At 41.1% G+C, this 18,433-nt stretch overlaps 1 protein-coding gene across 1 annotated transcript in view; it reads left to right on the top strand.

Moving 5' to 3' along the window:
- Window positions 1-18,433, top strand: part of SRGAP3 (SLIT-ROBO Rho GTPase activating protein 3) — a 283,316-nt gene that overhangs the window by 229,438 nt on the left and 35,445 nt on the right. The window contains 2 exon segments of the mRNA XM_020973788.2: window positions 5,986-6,046; window positions 7,250-7,327. Coding sequence (XP_020829447.1) covers window positions 5,986-6,046; window positions 7,250-7,327 — 139 coding nt within the window.

Genomic DNA, 18,433 nt, shown 5'->3' with positions numbered 1-18,433 from the left:
CCCTTCTCTTTCCTGCTACACGTTCACCCTAATGGCCAAGCCTTTTCCTGCTCCAGATTTAATCCACTGCCTCCGCCATGCCATGGACCTTGCTGTGCTCTGGGTCTCAGTGAAGGTTTCCAATCCAAGCCATTGTCTCCTCTGAGTTCCTTCCCACAATCCTGTGCACTATTAGGGGTGGGGCAGGAATAAGATGAGAAAAGAGCGAAGAGCTCATAAAGGCAGAAAGTGAGTGACAGCCCCCAATGGAACCTAAGTGGAAATGAAATGCTGGTACATGAATCTCAGTCAGCCATAACTTATCACAGCAGACAGCAGTCCTGGGTGTGGGGGACAGAGTTAAAGAAATACCCTGATGTTACCTTTTCTCCTTCCCCAGACCAAGAGGACTGATTTACTGAGAGAAACAGAAAGAAAATCTGAGGACCATCTACAAAAAAACTAATAAAAAAAACTTGGCATGATACCAGAGGAAGAAAGCATGTTCTATATTTATTAGTTTCTCCTCTGAACATCCTCCTTCCTCTTACAATTTATTCCTCTTGTCCTGTTCTTTTCTCCCACCAGAAGAGCTAGAGTCAGGAGTGTACTCTTTGGAGTCATAGGTTATAATTATTTTTACTACTAGTAATAATAATAATAATAATAACTCTCTTGTATGCCACTCTTAAGGGTTTGCAAAATGCTTTACATGTATCTTCTCATGTAACACCCACTTAAAATACCTAAATGAAAAATAAATCCCACACATCTCCATTGAATTCACTTTCTCTTTTCCTGGCTGGAGTAACAGAAAACTGTCCTAGTTGTAACACCTTGAGGTGGATGGTAAAGCCCTTTTGGAAAGACTCACTGATGTTTAGCAGGTGGGGGAAGAGTGAGAGAGAAGAGAGTAGCCGAGGAAGAAAATCGTTATTCTCGGCATTACTTAAGGAGAAAAAAAAATTAGCCCAGCTGGTTGGTTTGAGAGCCAAATACTGTCTAGTTGACAGATACCATCTACAGAAAATGAAACACTTAGGTGTCTGGAGAAGTTGCTGTTTCCCGTAAGAGCTCTCAATCCTGCCTCAGTAAAATCCTGCCTCCGCCACTGCTGCAGGCATTTCTCTTAGCAGGAATTTTGAAGGAGAGAGGAGTGGGCATATGCTGTAATGAGCAAACGTCGCCAACTTCAACTGCCTTTCCAGAAGAGGGGGAGGGTGATATAGCATAGGCTATTGTGGGATCCGTCAGTAGGGTGTGGCCCTGGCCTGGAGTTAAGATAGTGGCCCAGGGTTATAAGGAAGATCCTACCGACAAAACAGAATCCCAAGAGGTCTTTGGGCTCTTACCTTTGTGTGCTTAGTATTGGGAAACAAGAGGTGAGAGTATTTTCAGGTGAAATTGATGGTTGAGAGTGACAAGAACTGGCAGAGGATGGGAGGGACTGTTTTACCATATGGAATGGATGTCCAAAGAGATAATATATTACTATGGGAGGTTTTCCTAGAAAGTAAATATTCATCTTTCTGAATTAAGGAGAGAATTATATTTGTGAGGAGTCCCATGGTGAGGAATGTATCATTCCTGGAAAAGATGGAACCCTATTCTAGATTTAATCCCCCTTTTCCTCCAACTTCTTTCTTATATTTACCCTCCCTCCACAAATAACTTTTTTAAAAGGTCTCCTCCAGTATCTCCCATCTTAGATCTTTGTATTAATCAATAAATCAGTTAATAAACATTTTTCTACACTATGTGTAGAAAAGTCTGCAAGGTATATAAAGGTTGAAAGGAAATATGATAAGATTCCTGCTGTCAAGAAGCCGATAGCCTAACTGGGAGATAGACCATACACACATAAAAAGATAATAATAATGCAAGGCATTTTATGATTAGTATAAGCAAAGAGTCTCTAGTGACCTTTAGAGGCAGAGAAGAGCAGGGAAGGCGTTACAGACTGAAGAAAATGGCATAGACAAAAGTGTGGAGATGGGATCTAGGTCTCAACATATGTTGGGTTCTTTTAAAAAGGCTCATCAGTTACTACCTGTAAACAGTGAATTCTCTGTTACCTGGTGATATTAAGGAATGGAGTGTTCTTGTTAATTGAATAATCTGGTTAACAGAGGCATACAACATTGGAAGAGCAGGCTTCTCTTTAATTCACCTACTCATCCTCCCTCCTCCCCTCCCCCAATCAGGAGGTTGATAAACTTAGAAATTAAGCCTGCATCACAAGGTGTGGCTTATGTAAAATAACGTGACTGATATCCAAAGAACGGAGCAGGTTCTAAACATTCAAATCAATGTTGTCCTCTTGAAATTTATCAGCTGAGGAAGCTACAGGCTTATTCCAATGATACTGCCATTGTTCCACATATTTCTGGAATTTCTCCTTGCTAATTCCCGTTTTAGCCTATGGCATGCTTTTTCTGATATACCAAATGGTGACAAATATTTCTTCTTTGAAGGTATATTTAATTTTTTAAAAAATAATCTAGCATCATTTAGAGCCAAATCTGATGACTAAGATAAATAACCGAATTATGATACAGTTTGGGCTCCAAAACAAGATGTGATGTTAACATTATACGCTTGTTTTTCTTGTTTGGCTGATAAAGTGGCTCTGAAGACACTTTCCAAAAAGGAGTTCATACAGTGTTTTGAGCAATGGCATCACCACTGGAATAAATACATAGAGTCCCCAGGTAATGACTTAATAGAGTCTTATATACTCATTATAAAATGTTTGTTCCATAATCAATTTCATTACTTATAGTTGTACCTTATTTTTATTATATATTTCAAAAGATTAAAATATAATGAAATGCACTTAACTCTAAAATTATTCTGAACATAACTTAATCACTCTATAATGATTCAGAAATCTCCCTATAGGACTTTACAGAAATAAAGAAGTTCATTAGTTTTGAAATGTCACATTCATGAAAGGTTATTTAGTATAGCATCAGCACAGGTAACTAATAATCCTGCTGGTATGAAGATAATAAGCATTGAATAAACAACAACAGAATTTGTCACATCAAGTAATAAAACTCTACCTTGTAGTTGCAGGCACAGGTGTTTTCAGAATCCTGTTTGTTATTTCAGACTGAGAAAAATATGACTCCCTGCTCTAGTGTTAGAATAGAATCTAATTTTATAACAGGAAATCTAACTTTGTGAGGAATTCTCAATATTTTGAGATTTTAAGGTACTGCTACAAAACATCATTTTTGAGGCCATGCTGTGTTTTTGTAACCAAGAGCAAACGTGGGTATAATAGTGGTGCCACTTAGTGGAGAATTCTAGTGCGTGAAACATTTGATAAAAGAGTTCCCTACAGTTTGTTATGTAGTTTTCTAGCACGCTAGCCCCATCTTCTTGAAAAGCTTCAATGAGATAGTTTTGTTCTCACCAATCTCTAGGGTCCAAGGTGAATCCCTAAGCATGCAGTGCTGTAGCTTCTGTAGAACGTATGTCATCAAACAACAATGAGAAAAACAAAAGCAACACTTCTTTCCCTCTTATAGTTCAAAATTCATGCAGACCAATTGGATGAAGTAGATGGAAGTATATTGGATGAAGGTTCAAATGAAAAAATCTGTCCAGTTGGCTTAATGTCAGTCAGTCAATAAATATTTGTTAATTGCTAACTATATGCTAGACAGTTTACTAAGCACTGAAATGAGTGGAACACAAGCAAAAGCAGAAGCAGTCCCTGCCCTTAAGGAGATCACATTCTAAAAGAGAAAATAAACATGAAAATGACTAGATATATACAATATAATATACAGATTAGATGGAATGGAATCTCTGGGTGGTTATTGAAATACAAAACCACCTCATAGTAAGGTGGCTTCACCTTTGGTATCATGGAAAAATCTTTGTCTTCAAAATCAGAAAACTTGGGTTTGAATCCTAGCTCTGCTACTATGTTACTTTGTAAAAATAATTTTGCCTCTTGGGCCTCAGTTTCCTCATGTGTAAAATGAGTGGTTAGATCAGACACTTAAGGCCCCTTCTATCTCTAAATCAATTATCTTGTGACTCCAAAGATTTCCAGTATACTCCCTTCCCCAACTTCTATCAAGGCGTATTTCACTCAAAGTGACATTGGAAGGGTAATTCATTTCAGCAGGAGTAAAATTAATCTGGGAAGGAATCTCTGGGGAAGAACCATGTAGAGTATGAAGGTATGAGGATCACCTTCAGAAGGGCTCTAGTCCTGCCTTTGGAAGAAACAAAGAGGGTCTGGGAATCCCCTTGGGTGAGAGAAGGAGCCGTGTTAGAATTCTGGTGTGAGGCATGTGGCAAGTGACAGGAGCCCCGTGGGTCACCAGAGCTCAGGGCTGGAGTGGGACCCCAGCTGGCCAGTCTCGCCCTGGGTCCAACTTCGACCTCTTTTGGCTGCCATCGCATCTGAGCTCTCACGTTCTCTGAAGGATATGCTTACTCTAACTGATCCCATTCTCGCGTAATCTTTTCTTTTTCTCCTGCTCTGCTGCTTTTGTTTTTGATTATCAGAGGAAGAAGAAATGCTCGAGCCAGGAACCAGGTATTTACTAGACAGGCCTTTCCATTCCTCTTGGTTTGAGGGGAATGGCTGGTGTCTGCCCCTGTCCCAGATAGTGTCTTCCAGCACAAAAGCAACATTCCCTCTACCAGTTGGCCAATTGTCTCTTCCTCTCCATTTCCTCATTGAGAATCAATGAGGAAAGTATTACCTAGAGGGTTAGGGGGAAAAGTAAAGCATTCCAGTAAGCTGTCACCCTTTTGTCAGGCATGCCATGTATTCCACACTTGTTCCTTATTTTTTAAGGTAACTAGTGAGTGTTTCATTTTTGGTTTAACATGTTTACATGACTTTGAGCAAGTCACTTCCCCTCTCAAGGCCTCAGTTTCCTTCTTTGTACAATGAGAGAGTGGATGTCGATGATCTCAAAAGTCCTTTTGACTCCAATATTATATGATTCTATAACTGAGAGGATTTGGAAAGCTTTTTTTTTTTTAAATCCTTTAATAGTGTTACAACTCATGGTCAACAACCAGCTAATGTCCCTCATTAGCCTGAGGGAGTGGTTAATGTTGGATGTCAACTGAACCATGAAAAAAATCCATCTTTTTCCCAGATCCTGGGGTATAAAAATTTTTGCATAAAAGGTCAGTGTGGAAAGAGGAAATTGAAGACAGTCATACCTCAGATGGACATCTTGGGGCCACGTGGTTCACCCTGAGCATTCATTGAACATTACTCAGGCAGTGAACATTAGCTGTAGCATTTATTCCTTTCAAGAGAATGTCAGTGCTTAGATTATTTAAAAACAAGCGGCAGTGCCTCAGGCTTTCAGTGCCTGATGGGTCAGCTTTAAGTGGCCTTTGTCCCCAACCTGTGCTCTTTCTGAGCTAATGGTCCAATTGCAAGGTCCCAGAACAGGAGTTGGGTTCCTACCCTTGTACTCCAGAGCCCCTGGAGCCCAGAGCTGGGATGGGGCAAATTGGGAGTGAGAGAGTGAATCCCCTCCACTCCAGAACAGCTTTGGTTTAGAAGCCTACTGTGTCTCTGGAGTGTTGGGAATCTCCCATGTCCTCTGTCCTCTAGCTTTTCAGAGGAGCTGGGATCACTAAAGCAGTAGGACCCAAATCCACACCATCCTCCCATCCCCCACAAACAGGGAGGGCTAGCCAGCAGGAGTGCCCTGAGCACATCCTCTGTGAAGAGAAGGCTACAGCTGCAAGAACCCCGGCTTCTCTCAGCTGGGTAACCAGACAGAGCATTTCTCCGACACTAGAGTAGCCATGCCTTTTCCTGCATAATTGATCACTCCTCATCGTTTCCAATCTGCTCACGAAGACGGCGAGGTGGGGCAGCGACTTGCTTAGCTTCTCACTAACTTGGGGGCGGTGCTCATCTTTCATCTGGAGCTCACATGTGTGTTTGAGATTACGTCCAAATGTTTTACAAATCAAACCAAGTGAAAAAGGTCTTCATTGTTTCTTAAGGATTCAGGGCAGGCCATACCCCTGGTGGTGGAAAGCTGCATCCGTTATATCAATTTATACGGTAAGCCCTTGGCAACACCATCACCTTCATCTGGGTGGGGTGGGTGGTGGGGAGATCCCATCTTCCCTGGCTTCCTCTTGATCGGTCGAATTTCTGTTTGAGTTCTCTACAAGTCTGTGTGGGTGCTTTCTAGGGAAGGGGAGGGAAAGAGTGGAAGGGGAGACAAAGCAAAGGGAGAAAGGAAGAACAGAGGAGAAGGATGGGGTATACTTACTTCTCCCCTCTGAACATTTTTAAGCTCTAGCTTGGTTTACTGTTCACATCAGTTGACTGGTCATTGGTGCTAGTCACCATTTGATTGACCCTTCTTTTAATTCATTCAGTAAATTTTTATTGAATACTATTGTATACTCAGAAACTGTCTAAATACAAAAGCACGTGAGACAAGGTCTCTGCTCCCTGGGGAATTATATAGTGCAGTAGGGGAAATAAGACATATGTCTTACAATGACCCTGGCTTATCAAAAGGTAGCTTCCTATTTTAAGTACTTTTAAAAATCGATACAGATTTTGTGTTGGCCTCTTTCTCCCAGCTCCATTTCCATAGACTTGGATTCAAATTCAGATCGTGGATTTGAGGTAGTAAGCTAACTAAAGCAGGGTATGGGGGCTTTGCTCCAGGGGACTGAATTTAGAAAGTGTTGACAGCACTTTCAGCCCTTTTGCAGTCTACAAAAGGTAGATTCTAGCACCTACTTAGCAAGAATAATTAAAATGGCAAACTAAGGCAAACTCGCCTGTCTCCTCCGCACAAGCTTCCCTAGCAAGAATCCTGAGGTAAGAGTGTTGGGAGGACTCTGCCTCCTTCCACATTGATCAGCCAAAGCCGTGACTTCATATTTCCTTTCCCTGGTGATGTTTGTGGCACTTGCCTTGGTATGAAGATTCCTAATTATGTTTCTGAGAAGATATGGAAACAATAGCAAAAAATATATATATCCAGTTTTATTCCCCACTCCTTTTCATCATGGAAATTTAGTTTTAAAGCTTCTGGCTCATGGCCACTTTGGCTCTGGAAAGGCATTTTCTTTGCTAGTTGCTCGCTAGTCAGGCCTGGTGTTTTTAGTTCCTAACTGATCCCCTATCTTTTGTTATGAATGATGCACTGCAAGGTTGTGGATGTGGACAGGGAAGGAGCAAAGGGGGAAGGGAATCATTAACATGCTCAGTGTTCTGATGAGCTCATATTTTTTGCTTTCCCAGGTCTCCAGCAGCAAGGTATCTTTAGAGTGCCTGGATCGCAGGTCGAAGTCAATGACATTAAAAATTCGTTTGAGAGAGGTATGAATGGCCTTTGAATTCTGCTGTAGGGGTTCGGAACCTTTTTAAGGTGGCAGGTTGCTGGCGGGGGGTGCAGAGTGAGGGGGGAGAGGTGAAGTGAGGAGGTCAGGAAAGGATGTCTATGAATTTGCAAAAGGTTTGCACTTTCCCAGGTGAGTCCTACCATTCTGTGCTGCTGTGACAAGGGTCTTTGGCAAGGCTCTGAGATATTGAATTCTGTCCGAAATAGAAATCCATTTTGGTAAACCTTGAAAGCACTTAGATGACACATCCGTCCTCTTCCACAGTATTTGCATTATAATAAGCCTTTTATCTCTAATTGTGGGATCAAAAGGCTTTGTTTTTCCCTTCACCGGAATTTCTGGAATCATTGAGCCAGGAGAGGAGAGTTTGGAGCACAAAGAAGCATCCTATCATTCCTTCCCTCTCCCCACATCCCCCCCGCCCCCCAATCATACCAAACCTGACCCCCGTCATGTGAGAAAACTTGGTTTAGTCATTTTGGTTTATTGGGGGAGGAGGTGGAGTAGGGTAGCATGGGGCGGGATCAGAAGGGACAGCTGTTGATCTCTTCCCAGCTCCCTTCCTTCCCTAGAGAGCATGGGCTGAATTTGCCCAACTTCAGCTGCTGCCAGCCTCCTTCCAGTAGTTGCTGAGGGCCAAATGGCAGTTGGGTCAGAATCACCTGTTTCTTCCGACTCCCATCTAGGACCCTAGAGCCCTCTTTACCTGATCCCAAAGAGAAATTCCCAAAGTTCCATGTCCTGTTTTCTCTCTCTTTTTCCCCAAATCACCCCCACTCTCCTTCTCTGCTTGAGCATCGGACAAATCCCTTCTCCTCTTTCAGTCACCTGTAGAGACAGTGCTATATTTGTTCTGCCAATGACATGGAACAGGTGCTGTGTAGGAACGAAATGGGAATTGGTCTTCCTCCTACAGGAGAAGGTGAAAAGGCTGGAGGAGCATATCTCTCCTCTCTAGGCTTATCAGGGAAGCATAGAGTTCTTTGAAAGGATAAAAGATGTGTTTCAAAGAGAAAGCAAAGAACATGGACATGACAGGGCAGAGGAGAACCCTAATGGGAGTCAGGAGGTGAAAGATGAAAGGATGGGGTATGGAGAAGAGGACGAAGGACCAGTAAACATTTGGAGCTCTTGTGATTAGTCTTAGGCTCTTCCCATAGAGGGGAGCACTGGAGCCTCTGAGGATTAAAGAGTTCTCTTCTTGTACTCCACAAAGGATGATGTAGGTCCCTGGGTGTTTTCGAGAGAGGTCAAATGGTAATAATGAGCATATGTTGGTAAGTAGTGGTGGTTGGTGACTCCTGCTGTGGGATTTAGAGATGGTTATTTGTCAGTATTATTTGAAAAATAAGAGAAGATCAACTCTCTTTCTAAAATACGTATCCAGCGCCTGACAGAGAGCCTCAAGTGGTATCAACCCCCCAAACCACTACCTACTCCTAGTGACTCTTGTGGGGGTTAAATAATGTTGTCGGAAGAAACCTAGAAAGCATTTCCATGAATCGGATTATATAGCCGTGGGCGTTAAACTGAAACTGGAGCTTTTAGGGGCACAGGTGGTGTTTTTAACCAGTGTTATTGATTGTAGGGTCTTTGGAAAAGGAAGGCAGATTTCTACGGGTAAACAAGTGATTGAGAAAGTGGTGTCTGAAAGTAGGATTTGAATTTTAAGACCACTGGTGTCAGACTCAAATAGAAACAGATCCCTGCAGGCTATATATTGGCTTAGAAAACCACAAATTAACACTATCTATGTTGTATTACATTTTTATTTATTTTGTCTAGCATTTCCTAATTACATTTCAGTCTGGTTCCTGGAAGTATTAGGGAGTTTTGCTGGCTGCTTGTGGCAATGGGCCTTGGGTCTGACACTTGTGTTTTAGCCATCATTTAGTCAATCAGCAAAAATTTATAAGTCCCTGCTGGGTACCAGGGAGTGTGCTTGGTGCTGGGAATATAAATACAAAGAGTGAAGTAAACCCTACCCTCAAGGAGCTTACGTTCTATCAGAGGAAGTAGCAAAACCATAGATAAGCATATATACCAGGAATATAAAGAGAAGAAATGCAGGTTAGTTCCCAAGGGGCCATTAGCCTTTGGGAGGATCTGGAAAGGCTTTGTGTAGAAGCCTTAAAGGAAGGGAGGCATCATGGTTTAAGATGTAGGACAGATAAGCTCTTGGCTAGGAGTAGAGAATGGTGAATATGTGTTGAACTAGAGTCTTGTTTGATCAGGAATGTTTTGAACTGAAAATGGAAGGAGAGGGAGAAAACTACCGACATCTATCTGCCAAGGCTCATACTACCACAGACAATATAGAGAACAATGTGCGAAGAGTTTCAGTAGACAGGACTAATAATTTATAGGAAATGATATTGAAGAAGAGACCCAACCATCAATCCTTTCATCTTTGACCCATACACACAGATGCCAAAGCCTGGGTAATAGACAAGATGAATTAGAGAGGTTCAAACAGAAGTATGAAAATTTGGCCTCATATGTATATTGAGACTTGACTGGAATAGAACTATTAAAGGGAATGTACTTTATTTAAAAGGAACAGAATGAAAAAAGGGGGATGGTAGAATAGCATTATTTATTAATAAGATATAACTCAACCAGAAAGCAGAAAGGAAAAGCATGGTGGCAGGCATCATTTAGGTGGGCATCAACGAAAAGAGAAAAAGACACAACATTGTTATAAGTGTATGCAACAGATCACCTAGACCAAAGGAGTAACTATGTGATGAGTCTTGAAAATAGGTTAGGATACTTACATGGGGATGTCATATAGTAATGGTGGAACACTTCATCATCCCAACATCTGTGAAACTCTGTCTTGGTAAAATGCAGACTGGCTGATGAATTATTGATTTACCTTAGTGACGATTTTCATTTTTCAAAAGAGGGACATGACAATAGGAATATGGACTTGAATCTGACTAAAAAGGGAAGAACTGGTTGCTAAAATAGAAATGATATAAACCCTGGGAGGAGAAGACCATTCTATCCTAGAATTCATCATAGAAAAAGAGAGGAAAATCAAGCTTAGTCTAATTACATCCTAGATTTGGGAAATGAATTCAAAAGGTTCTGAGATTGTATGAGTAATATTATGTGGCCTAACATTCTAGAAAGTAACTCAGTCTAAGAGGAGTAGGAAACTATCAAGAATGAAATTCTAATAATAAAATAACACATTATTATGACTTGGAAGAAAGGAGGGCACTATCTAAAAGAGAACAATGTGGATCTATCAGAAATTCGTTGGACATCTTAGATTTTTAAAATAAAAACACGGTAGATGGAAGCCATAGTGGGTAACTGAAGATGAATACAAAGCAGCATGTAAGTGTTAGCTGCTATTATTGTTATCATTGTTAATATTATGCCATCATTTTATAAAAATAGAGACTGAGTAAGCTGTGGATGACTATAAATGTTCCTGTATTATTTAATAGTTTTGTTAATGACTAATAAAAATATGGAGGGGGCAGCTAGGTGGTGCAGCGGACGGAGCTCCAGCCTTGGCATTAAGAGGACCTGAGTTCAAATATGATGTCATATACTTGACATTTACTATCTGTGTGACCCTGGGCAAGTCACTTAATCCCAATGGCCTCACCAAAAAAAAAAAATATATATATATATATATGTATATATATATATATATATATGTATATATATATGTGTGTATATATATGTATATATATACATATATATATATGTATATATATATGTGGAGAACATGCTTATCAAATTTGTAGATGTCGCAAAGCTGAGAGGGATAGCCCAGACACTGGATGACAGAGTCAAGAGTTGAAAGATTTAGTTAGACCAATGGTTCATATATAATAGGAAGAAATATGATAGGAACAGATGTAAACTCTAGAGTTGGGTCCAAAAAATCAACTTCACAAGTACAAGATGGTAGAGATGTGGTTGAATAATGTTTCCTTTTCATGGTTTGCATGTCAGCAGGTGTGATAAGATGACCAAAAAGCTAAGTGATCTTTGGCTACATTGAGAGACAGACTCTCAGAACAAAGGAGGTGATGGTCCCAGTATTCTGCCTGGACCTGATCAAATCTAAGTGCCGTATTTCAAGAAGGATATGGATAATTTAGAGAGGGGTGAAAAATATGGAGAAGGGCCTCGAAGTCATGCCTTATGAGAATCAAGTGAAGGAACTACAGATATTTAGTCTGGAGAAGAGAAGATATTTGGTCTGGAGAAAAGAAGACTTGTAGGGGTAGCTGTCTTCAGTATTAGAAGGTCTGTCATGCAAACAAGAAATTAAAACTTGTCATTTAAGGGATTAAAATTTGGCCTGGCCCTGGAGGAGCAGATTTAAGATAGATGTAAATAACTTCCTGACAATTAAAAGTATCTTAAAGTGGAATAACCTGCTTTGGGACACAGGGACACCGCGTTATTGGAGGTCTCCATCTGGAGGCTGAATGACCACTTTGGGGAGAGGGAGGATGTTATAGAGGCAGTTTTTTCTGTTTCAGTTCGGTGACCTCTATAGTCCCTTCCACCTCTGAGATTTTTGGTTTACAGGATTCTGTGGTTCTTCTACATATTCTCTTTTTGAAATCTTTTTCCTTAGCCTGGCCTGTGTCTCCCCCATCCTTCTTCCCTACTATGTGGTGTTCATTCAGTCACCCCTGCATGACTGTCCACACGGCCCAGAATTATGCCACCCCAAGCAATTAGGATGCCTAGGGCTGGGGTCAAGAGTGAGGAACAGCTGCATAGACTGATGAAGTAGCCCTCAGGTGGTGCTGGTAGCTCAGGAGAGAAGTCAGAGTAAGGAGCAGCACAGTCAAAAGAACAGGGAGTTTTACCTTTGGACTTGGATGCCAGATCTTCCTCTCTCATTATGTGCAAGAGTAAGTGTGGATGTATGAGGGGGACTGAGCTGACCGTGGCATTAAGGAAACTGTCATCACTTGCTGATTATAGATCACGGAGAACAGAGAATGAAAGAACTGTAAACATTTGGTTCAACTGCATAAAAGTAATACTAATTGAAGTTATTTGTGTGAGCTGCTAATTATTGATGTCTAATTACCATGCAGCGCAATAGTAATTATGCATATCATTCAATATGTTAGATCAACTTTGCCATAAGTTTTACTTGATGAAAACACTAAAGTATTCAGGCATGTCCAGTTTTCATTGTTAATTGAATGGTAAGTTCATGACCTTGAAGCATTAAAGGGAATTTAAAAAATATGTTATAGAGTTACAAGGTTCTTGCAGGGTTACAATGTCTTCTAGAGTCCTTCCTTTTTTTTAGTCAGGTCTATTAAATCATGAAACATATGGAGGCTTCCCTAACATCCATCCTCAGATAACCTTCAGGCTCCTAAAATAACATGTCGAGACTCAGCCTACTGTCGACCAGATCTACCCTGGTTTCTTCCCTCATCTCTCCTGTTCTTGTCACATTAATTCACAGGATTCACAGGATTCAGGGCTGAGACGGTCCTTAGGGACCATGTAGTTCAACCTCTTCATTTTATACATGAGGAAACAGGATCAGAGAGGTTAATTTGTCCGGGGTCTTAAGTGGAACACACTACCGTTAAAGCAGGCCTTCTTAAGTTTTGTGTGTGTGTTATGGGCAAACCCCTTTAGGAGTCTGCTGAATCCTACCCCTTGTCAGAATGTTGTTTTTCAATAATTGAAGGAAGTGGTAAACTTTAGCTAGAGGTTAGTGAAAATAAAGGAGTGATTTCTTCTCCTTTCCAAGTTCATGGACCCCCTGAAATCTACCCATGGATCCCTTGGGAATCTATGGAATCCAAGTAAAGAATTCTTTCTCTACAGAGAGTGGGTTTCCCTCATTGGAGGTCTTCAAGCAAAAGCTGCATGACTCAATACTTGTCAGCTGTGTTTTAGTGAGGACTCTTTTTCCTGTATAGCTTGGACTAGATGGCTGTTGAGATCTATTCCAACTACAAAATTCTGTGGTTCTGTGATTTGTAGGCAACAGTAATAACAAAAATAACATGTTCACATTAACATATTTTACTTTATCTCATTTTTTCCTCACAATAGCCTCATGAGGTAGGTGCTATTATTATCTCCATTTTACAGGTGAGGAAACTGAGGCTCAGAACTGTTAACTGACTTGACTATGTTCATGCAACAAGTATCTTACTTAGTTGGGCTTCAGACCCAGGTCTCTCTCTCCTAACTCTGCTTCTAAAGCTCTAACTATTTCTCAATACTGCTGGGCATCTTTTTCCATTTTACCCCTGTGGAATTCATGTACTTTGAACCACTAGGCCAAATGTTGCACTTTGGGCATCTTGACTTGCACGTACAATATCTTTCCAACTTCCTGGCATACTCCAAGTCATGAGCGTCTAGATTGCAACTGACAGATAACCTACAAGGATATACCCCCAAAACCAGGTGCTTGGGACACAGGTTCTTAGAGTTACAAGGAATTTAGAGGTCATCTAATCCAGAGGTTCTTAAACTTTTTGGTCTCAGGACCCCTTTACACTCTTAAAATTTATTGAGGATCTCTTCTCAGAAAGAGCTTTTGTGTATGTGGTTTATATCTATCAATATTTATTGTAGTACAAATTAAATGGGCACCTAGGTGGTACAGTGAATTGAATGCCAGGTCTGGAGTCAGGACGACTCATCTTCCTGAGTCCAAATCTGGCCTCAAGACACCCTGAGCAAATCACTTAATCCTGTTTGCCTCAGTTTCCTCTTCTGTAAAATGAGCTAGAGAAGGAAATGACAAATCACTAATATCTTTGCTAAGAAAACCCCAAATGGGGTCGTGAAGAGTGATATGTGAATGAAAAACTACTGAACAACAGCAACAAAGAACTTAAAACATCTTATTTTTGTTTTGAAAACAGTTTTGTTCTTGAGGATCCCCTGAAAGGGTCTTGGGGCCTCCCAGGGGTCCCCAGATCATACTGTAAGAAATACTAGCAAACTCTCACCCCATGTAACAACCCCTACTAGAGCATCTCTGAGAGTTATCAGAGTGCTGTTTGAACACTTCCAGTGATGGTGAGCTCCCTAGACAACCACGCCCAGAAATCTGGTCATTTTGTTTCTTATACTGATACAGTTATCCTTTGTACTCCTCAGTATTGAGAAATTCTTTCCTTTGGTAGCATCATTTTCCAAGGCCAGTACATGCTCCTCTCATGTGCCTGGCCTCCCTGTAGTGATGCTGAAAAATTCGAATAGTTCCCCTGTTTATAATAAATTGAAGCAGGCTTCAGGCATGACCCATTCCACTGGATCAATTTCATAAGACGATGGCCGTGGCATTCTTTCCAGGACTAGCCCCTTCCCACGTAACCACTTCTGCCTTCTTGCCCTCCTAGTTAAATGGCACAGTGGATAGAGTGCTGGGCCTGGAGTCAGAAAGACCTGAGTTCAAATAGGGCCTCAGATGCTTACTAACTATATGACTCTGAACAAATCACCTAGTCTCTGTCTGCCTCAGTTTCTTCAACTATAAAATGGGGATAGTAATGGCAGAGTTGTAATGAGGATCAAAAGAGATATTTATGAAATGCTGAGCACTTTATATAAAGTGCCTGGCACTTAGTTGGTACTTAATAAATGCTTATTCCCTTCCCTCCCCTTTCTTTCCCTAGCTGTTTGTCTCCACCTCAAATATACCTCACTCTCTTCAAGTCATTGCTGCCTAGCTTTGACCAGTCCTTACACTAACTGGTTCCTTTCTTGCTTGTCAAGAATGACCTCCCAGAATTTCTCTTTTAGAAACATTTGTCTACTTTCTCTGTGGGCGATAATCAAGTCCCGGTCCCCAGCTAATGCTTCTCGGCATTGCCCACCAAATAGTCTGGTATGTTTTGCTCATTATCCTTTCTAACCCTCCAGGACACAATCATTCCATCTCTTTTCCAGCTTTCATCTTCTTTCTGATTCCAAGTTTCCTATTTTGGGTCCCCTTTTAGTGGTGCCATCTCCCTGGCAACCAGATGGTCTTAACATGTCTCTGTATCGCTTTTCCCACCCACTCTTCACATCCCACACATTCTAGCTTGTGACTAAATTCTCCCCAAACCGGCGTGCTGTGTGTTTCCCTGGTAATTGTTTGGTGTTTAAATCCTCCACTTGGATCTCTTAAGGATGCTAACCGTTCAAATCTTTTTAGAAGAAATTATGATCTCACTCATTTTTCCTCCAATCCAGAAATGGTTCCTTCCAACTTTGTGGATGAGGCCATTGGCAAGAAGCACTGTTTTCCCTTCTTTCTAGCACTTTTCAAAATGAACAGATTCCACATCAGTGAAGAGACCTATTGTTTCTCACACTGGTTGGTTTCTCTGCAAAGGAGGTTAGGAGATCTGGATGTCTAGCCCTGCCACTAACTCATTCTATAATCTCAGGCACTATAACCATCTCAGAGGCTCAGTTTCCTCTTCTGTAAAAAGAGGTTGAATGAAATGATCTCTGAGGTCCCCTTCATCTTAGTATGTCATATTCTCGCTATGTACATTGATTATCTCTTCCATTAATCTCAACCTAAAAAAAATTCTAGAAACCATCATGTTTCAGAAACCATCATATTCCACTAGTGTTAAGAAGGAAACTTAACTAAAGTACAGGCAGACAAGACAGTAGAGTGCTTACTGTCTCTGGACCTCAGTTTTGTCTTCAATAAAAAGAGTTTGAATGAGATAATCTCTAATCTTCCCAATAAGTCTTTGATTCTCTCAATATATCTTTTTATAATGGTTAATTTACTGCTACCATCTGTCTTAAACTAAAAAAAGTGTTTCTAGAAAATCACCATACAACCTTCTAGCAGACTTAAGAAAGAAACCTAAAGTAGGTAAAATAATTAGGAAGATGTAACTTGATGCTTGAGTGATAATTTACTTCCCAAACTGCCATGGAAGAGATCACTGGTTTTATTTTCACAATTCAACCATCTCTGAGCCCCACATGTCCATCTACATTATTGTCCTTCATATTTACAGATAAAGCTACCTCCAAGGGTAATACAAAAAAAATTGATGTCTAAGTATCTATCAATCTGGATATCTATCTATCTATCTATCTATCTATCTATCTATCTATCTGTCTATCATCTCTTTTAGGTTTCTAAAGTGCTTTATAAGGGACAGCTAGGTGGCACAGTGGATAGAGCTGTAGCCTTGGAGTAGGGGGACCTGCATTCAAATCTGGCTTCAGACACTTGACACTTACTAGCTGTGTGACCCTAGGCAAGTCACTTACCCCAGATTGCCTCACCAAAAAAAGCAAACCCCCCACAAAACCCAAAAAACAAATGAAGTGCTTTATAGCCATTATCTTCTTATATAGCTCATCAGTCAGTTCAGGAATTTATTTAGCCAGTCTAGAGTGGCAAGCTCCGGGAACACAAACGTAAGTAAAAATAGGGTTCATAGGCTCAAGGAGCACCCGTTCTAATGGGAGAGGCAACATACAAATAACTATGTACATAGAATTTACCGTATAGATATGGGTGGATGGGTGCTCTGTATTGGACTAGGTTCAGTGGGGACTGGGAAAGAAGTTTGGGATCCAGCCCTCTTCCATAAGGAGATCGAAACCTGGTTGAGGAGAAAAGAGTCACTTGCTTGAAACAATTAAAGAAAAATGTGAGAAAGTTATATGCTCAGATGCCAGATTATGGAGTACAACAGGAATAAAAAGAGAGACAAGGAGACAGGCAGAAACGGGGGAGGACATTCCATGGTTTGGGAGATAAAGGGATGTGGAAGTGAGACAATGGCACACAGTAAACACTTGGCTCATAGGAGATGTTATAAAGATGCTTATTCCTTTCTCCCTTCTCATTATAGCATATTTTAAAAAAATCCCTGACATGTTTAATACTTTAACAAATCAAATTATTGCTTACAGTACTGATGAAAAATAATACACATATGCCAGTGACTGTATTGCTCAGCGTAGTGCCTGGCACACAGTAGGTACTTAATAAACGTTTATTGATTATAGTGCAAGGCAGGATATGCTAAATGCCTGAAGAGAGATACCAACTCATCATGCTACAGTAGGAATGCAAGAGGAAGGAAAGCCCAGCCCCTACCTGTGTCCCTTCCCAAACCCCAGATAGATCAGAAGGGCTTTCTCTGTTACTTATACCTTGCTGGGAGTGAGTTTGTTACTGCAGGTTTAGATAAGGGGAATTAGCTACTCTGGGCTGAGGCAGGGGAGACCACAGAGATTAGAGGAGTCAAAAGACAAACATGAACTTGACCTCCTCCATCTACTGGCTTAAGGAATGTCTTCTGCCTATTGAGCATCTGTGCTGTTGCCAGATAGTTCTTTATTCATGCAGAAATCATCTGTGAAGCACCTGTCCTGGGTCAGGTGCTAGACTGGTGATGGGGATACAAAGACAAAATGAAATAGCCCCGTGTCCTGGAGAGTTCACTGTTTTATTGGGGTGGGACAACGTGGACACAGAGAAGTGAAAATATAGGAAAAATAAAGGTATTTTTGGGAGGGAGCATACTAGCAACTGGAGGTCAGAGTATAAGGAAAGGCCCTGCCTAGGAGGTGGCCCTTTGCTGACCACAAAGGGGCGTGACAGGCATAGTCTTCATGTAGTGGCATGGTCAAGGTACTGTCAGTCGAAGAATGAGCAAGGATGAGTCACAATGGCAAGGGGAACCGTGTTGCTTGCTGAATGTGGCCTCTCACCTGGCGGCTTCCCATATATCATCTCTGTGCATCCCTTTCTCAGCAGCACCTGAGTCTACTGCCCACACTGCCCTTCCTTAGTTCTGTTCCTCTTCCTTGGTTTGGGGCTTCGCCAGATGGGACTTTTTAAACTCGACCTTAAAAACTGGTGCTTGGGTCAGCTGGTTAGAAAACCTCATCCTTGGAGTGTCACCCCTGGCAAATGCCTCTTCTGAAGGGGAATGGCATAACTTTGTCATTTCAAAGCTGAGGCAGGTTTTCGAAAACCTGGAAGCTGAGGAATGTAGGAAAGAAAGCTGCATTTATTTCCTTTACTGCCCGTTGCCTCCCTAGGTGAATGGAGCACAAGTTAAAAATATAAGTGAAT

This window comes from Phascolarctos cinereus, unplaced genomic scaffold (genome assembly GCF_003287225.1).
Source record: "Phascolarctos cinereus isolate Bilbo 61053 unplaced genomic scaffold, phaCin_HiC Scaffold_4;HRSCAF=312, whole genome shotgun sequence".
Taxonomy (NCBI): domain Eukaryota; kingdom Metazoa; phylum Chordata; class Mammalia; order Diprotodontia; family Phascolarctidae; genus Phascolarctos; species Phascolarctos cinereus.
The sequence above is the reverse complement of the archived record's forward strand: the minus strand, read 5'-3'. Positions and strand labels throughout refer to the sequence as shown.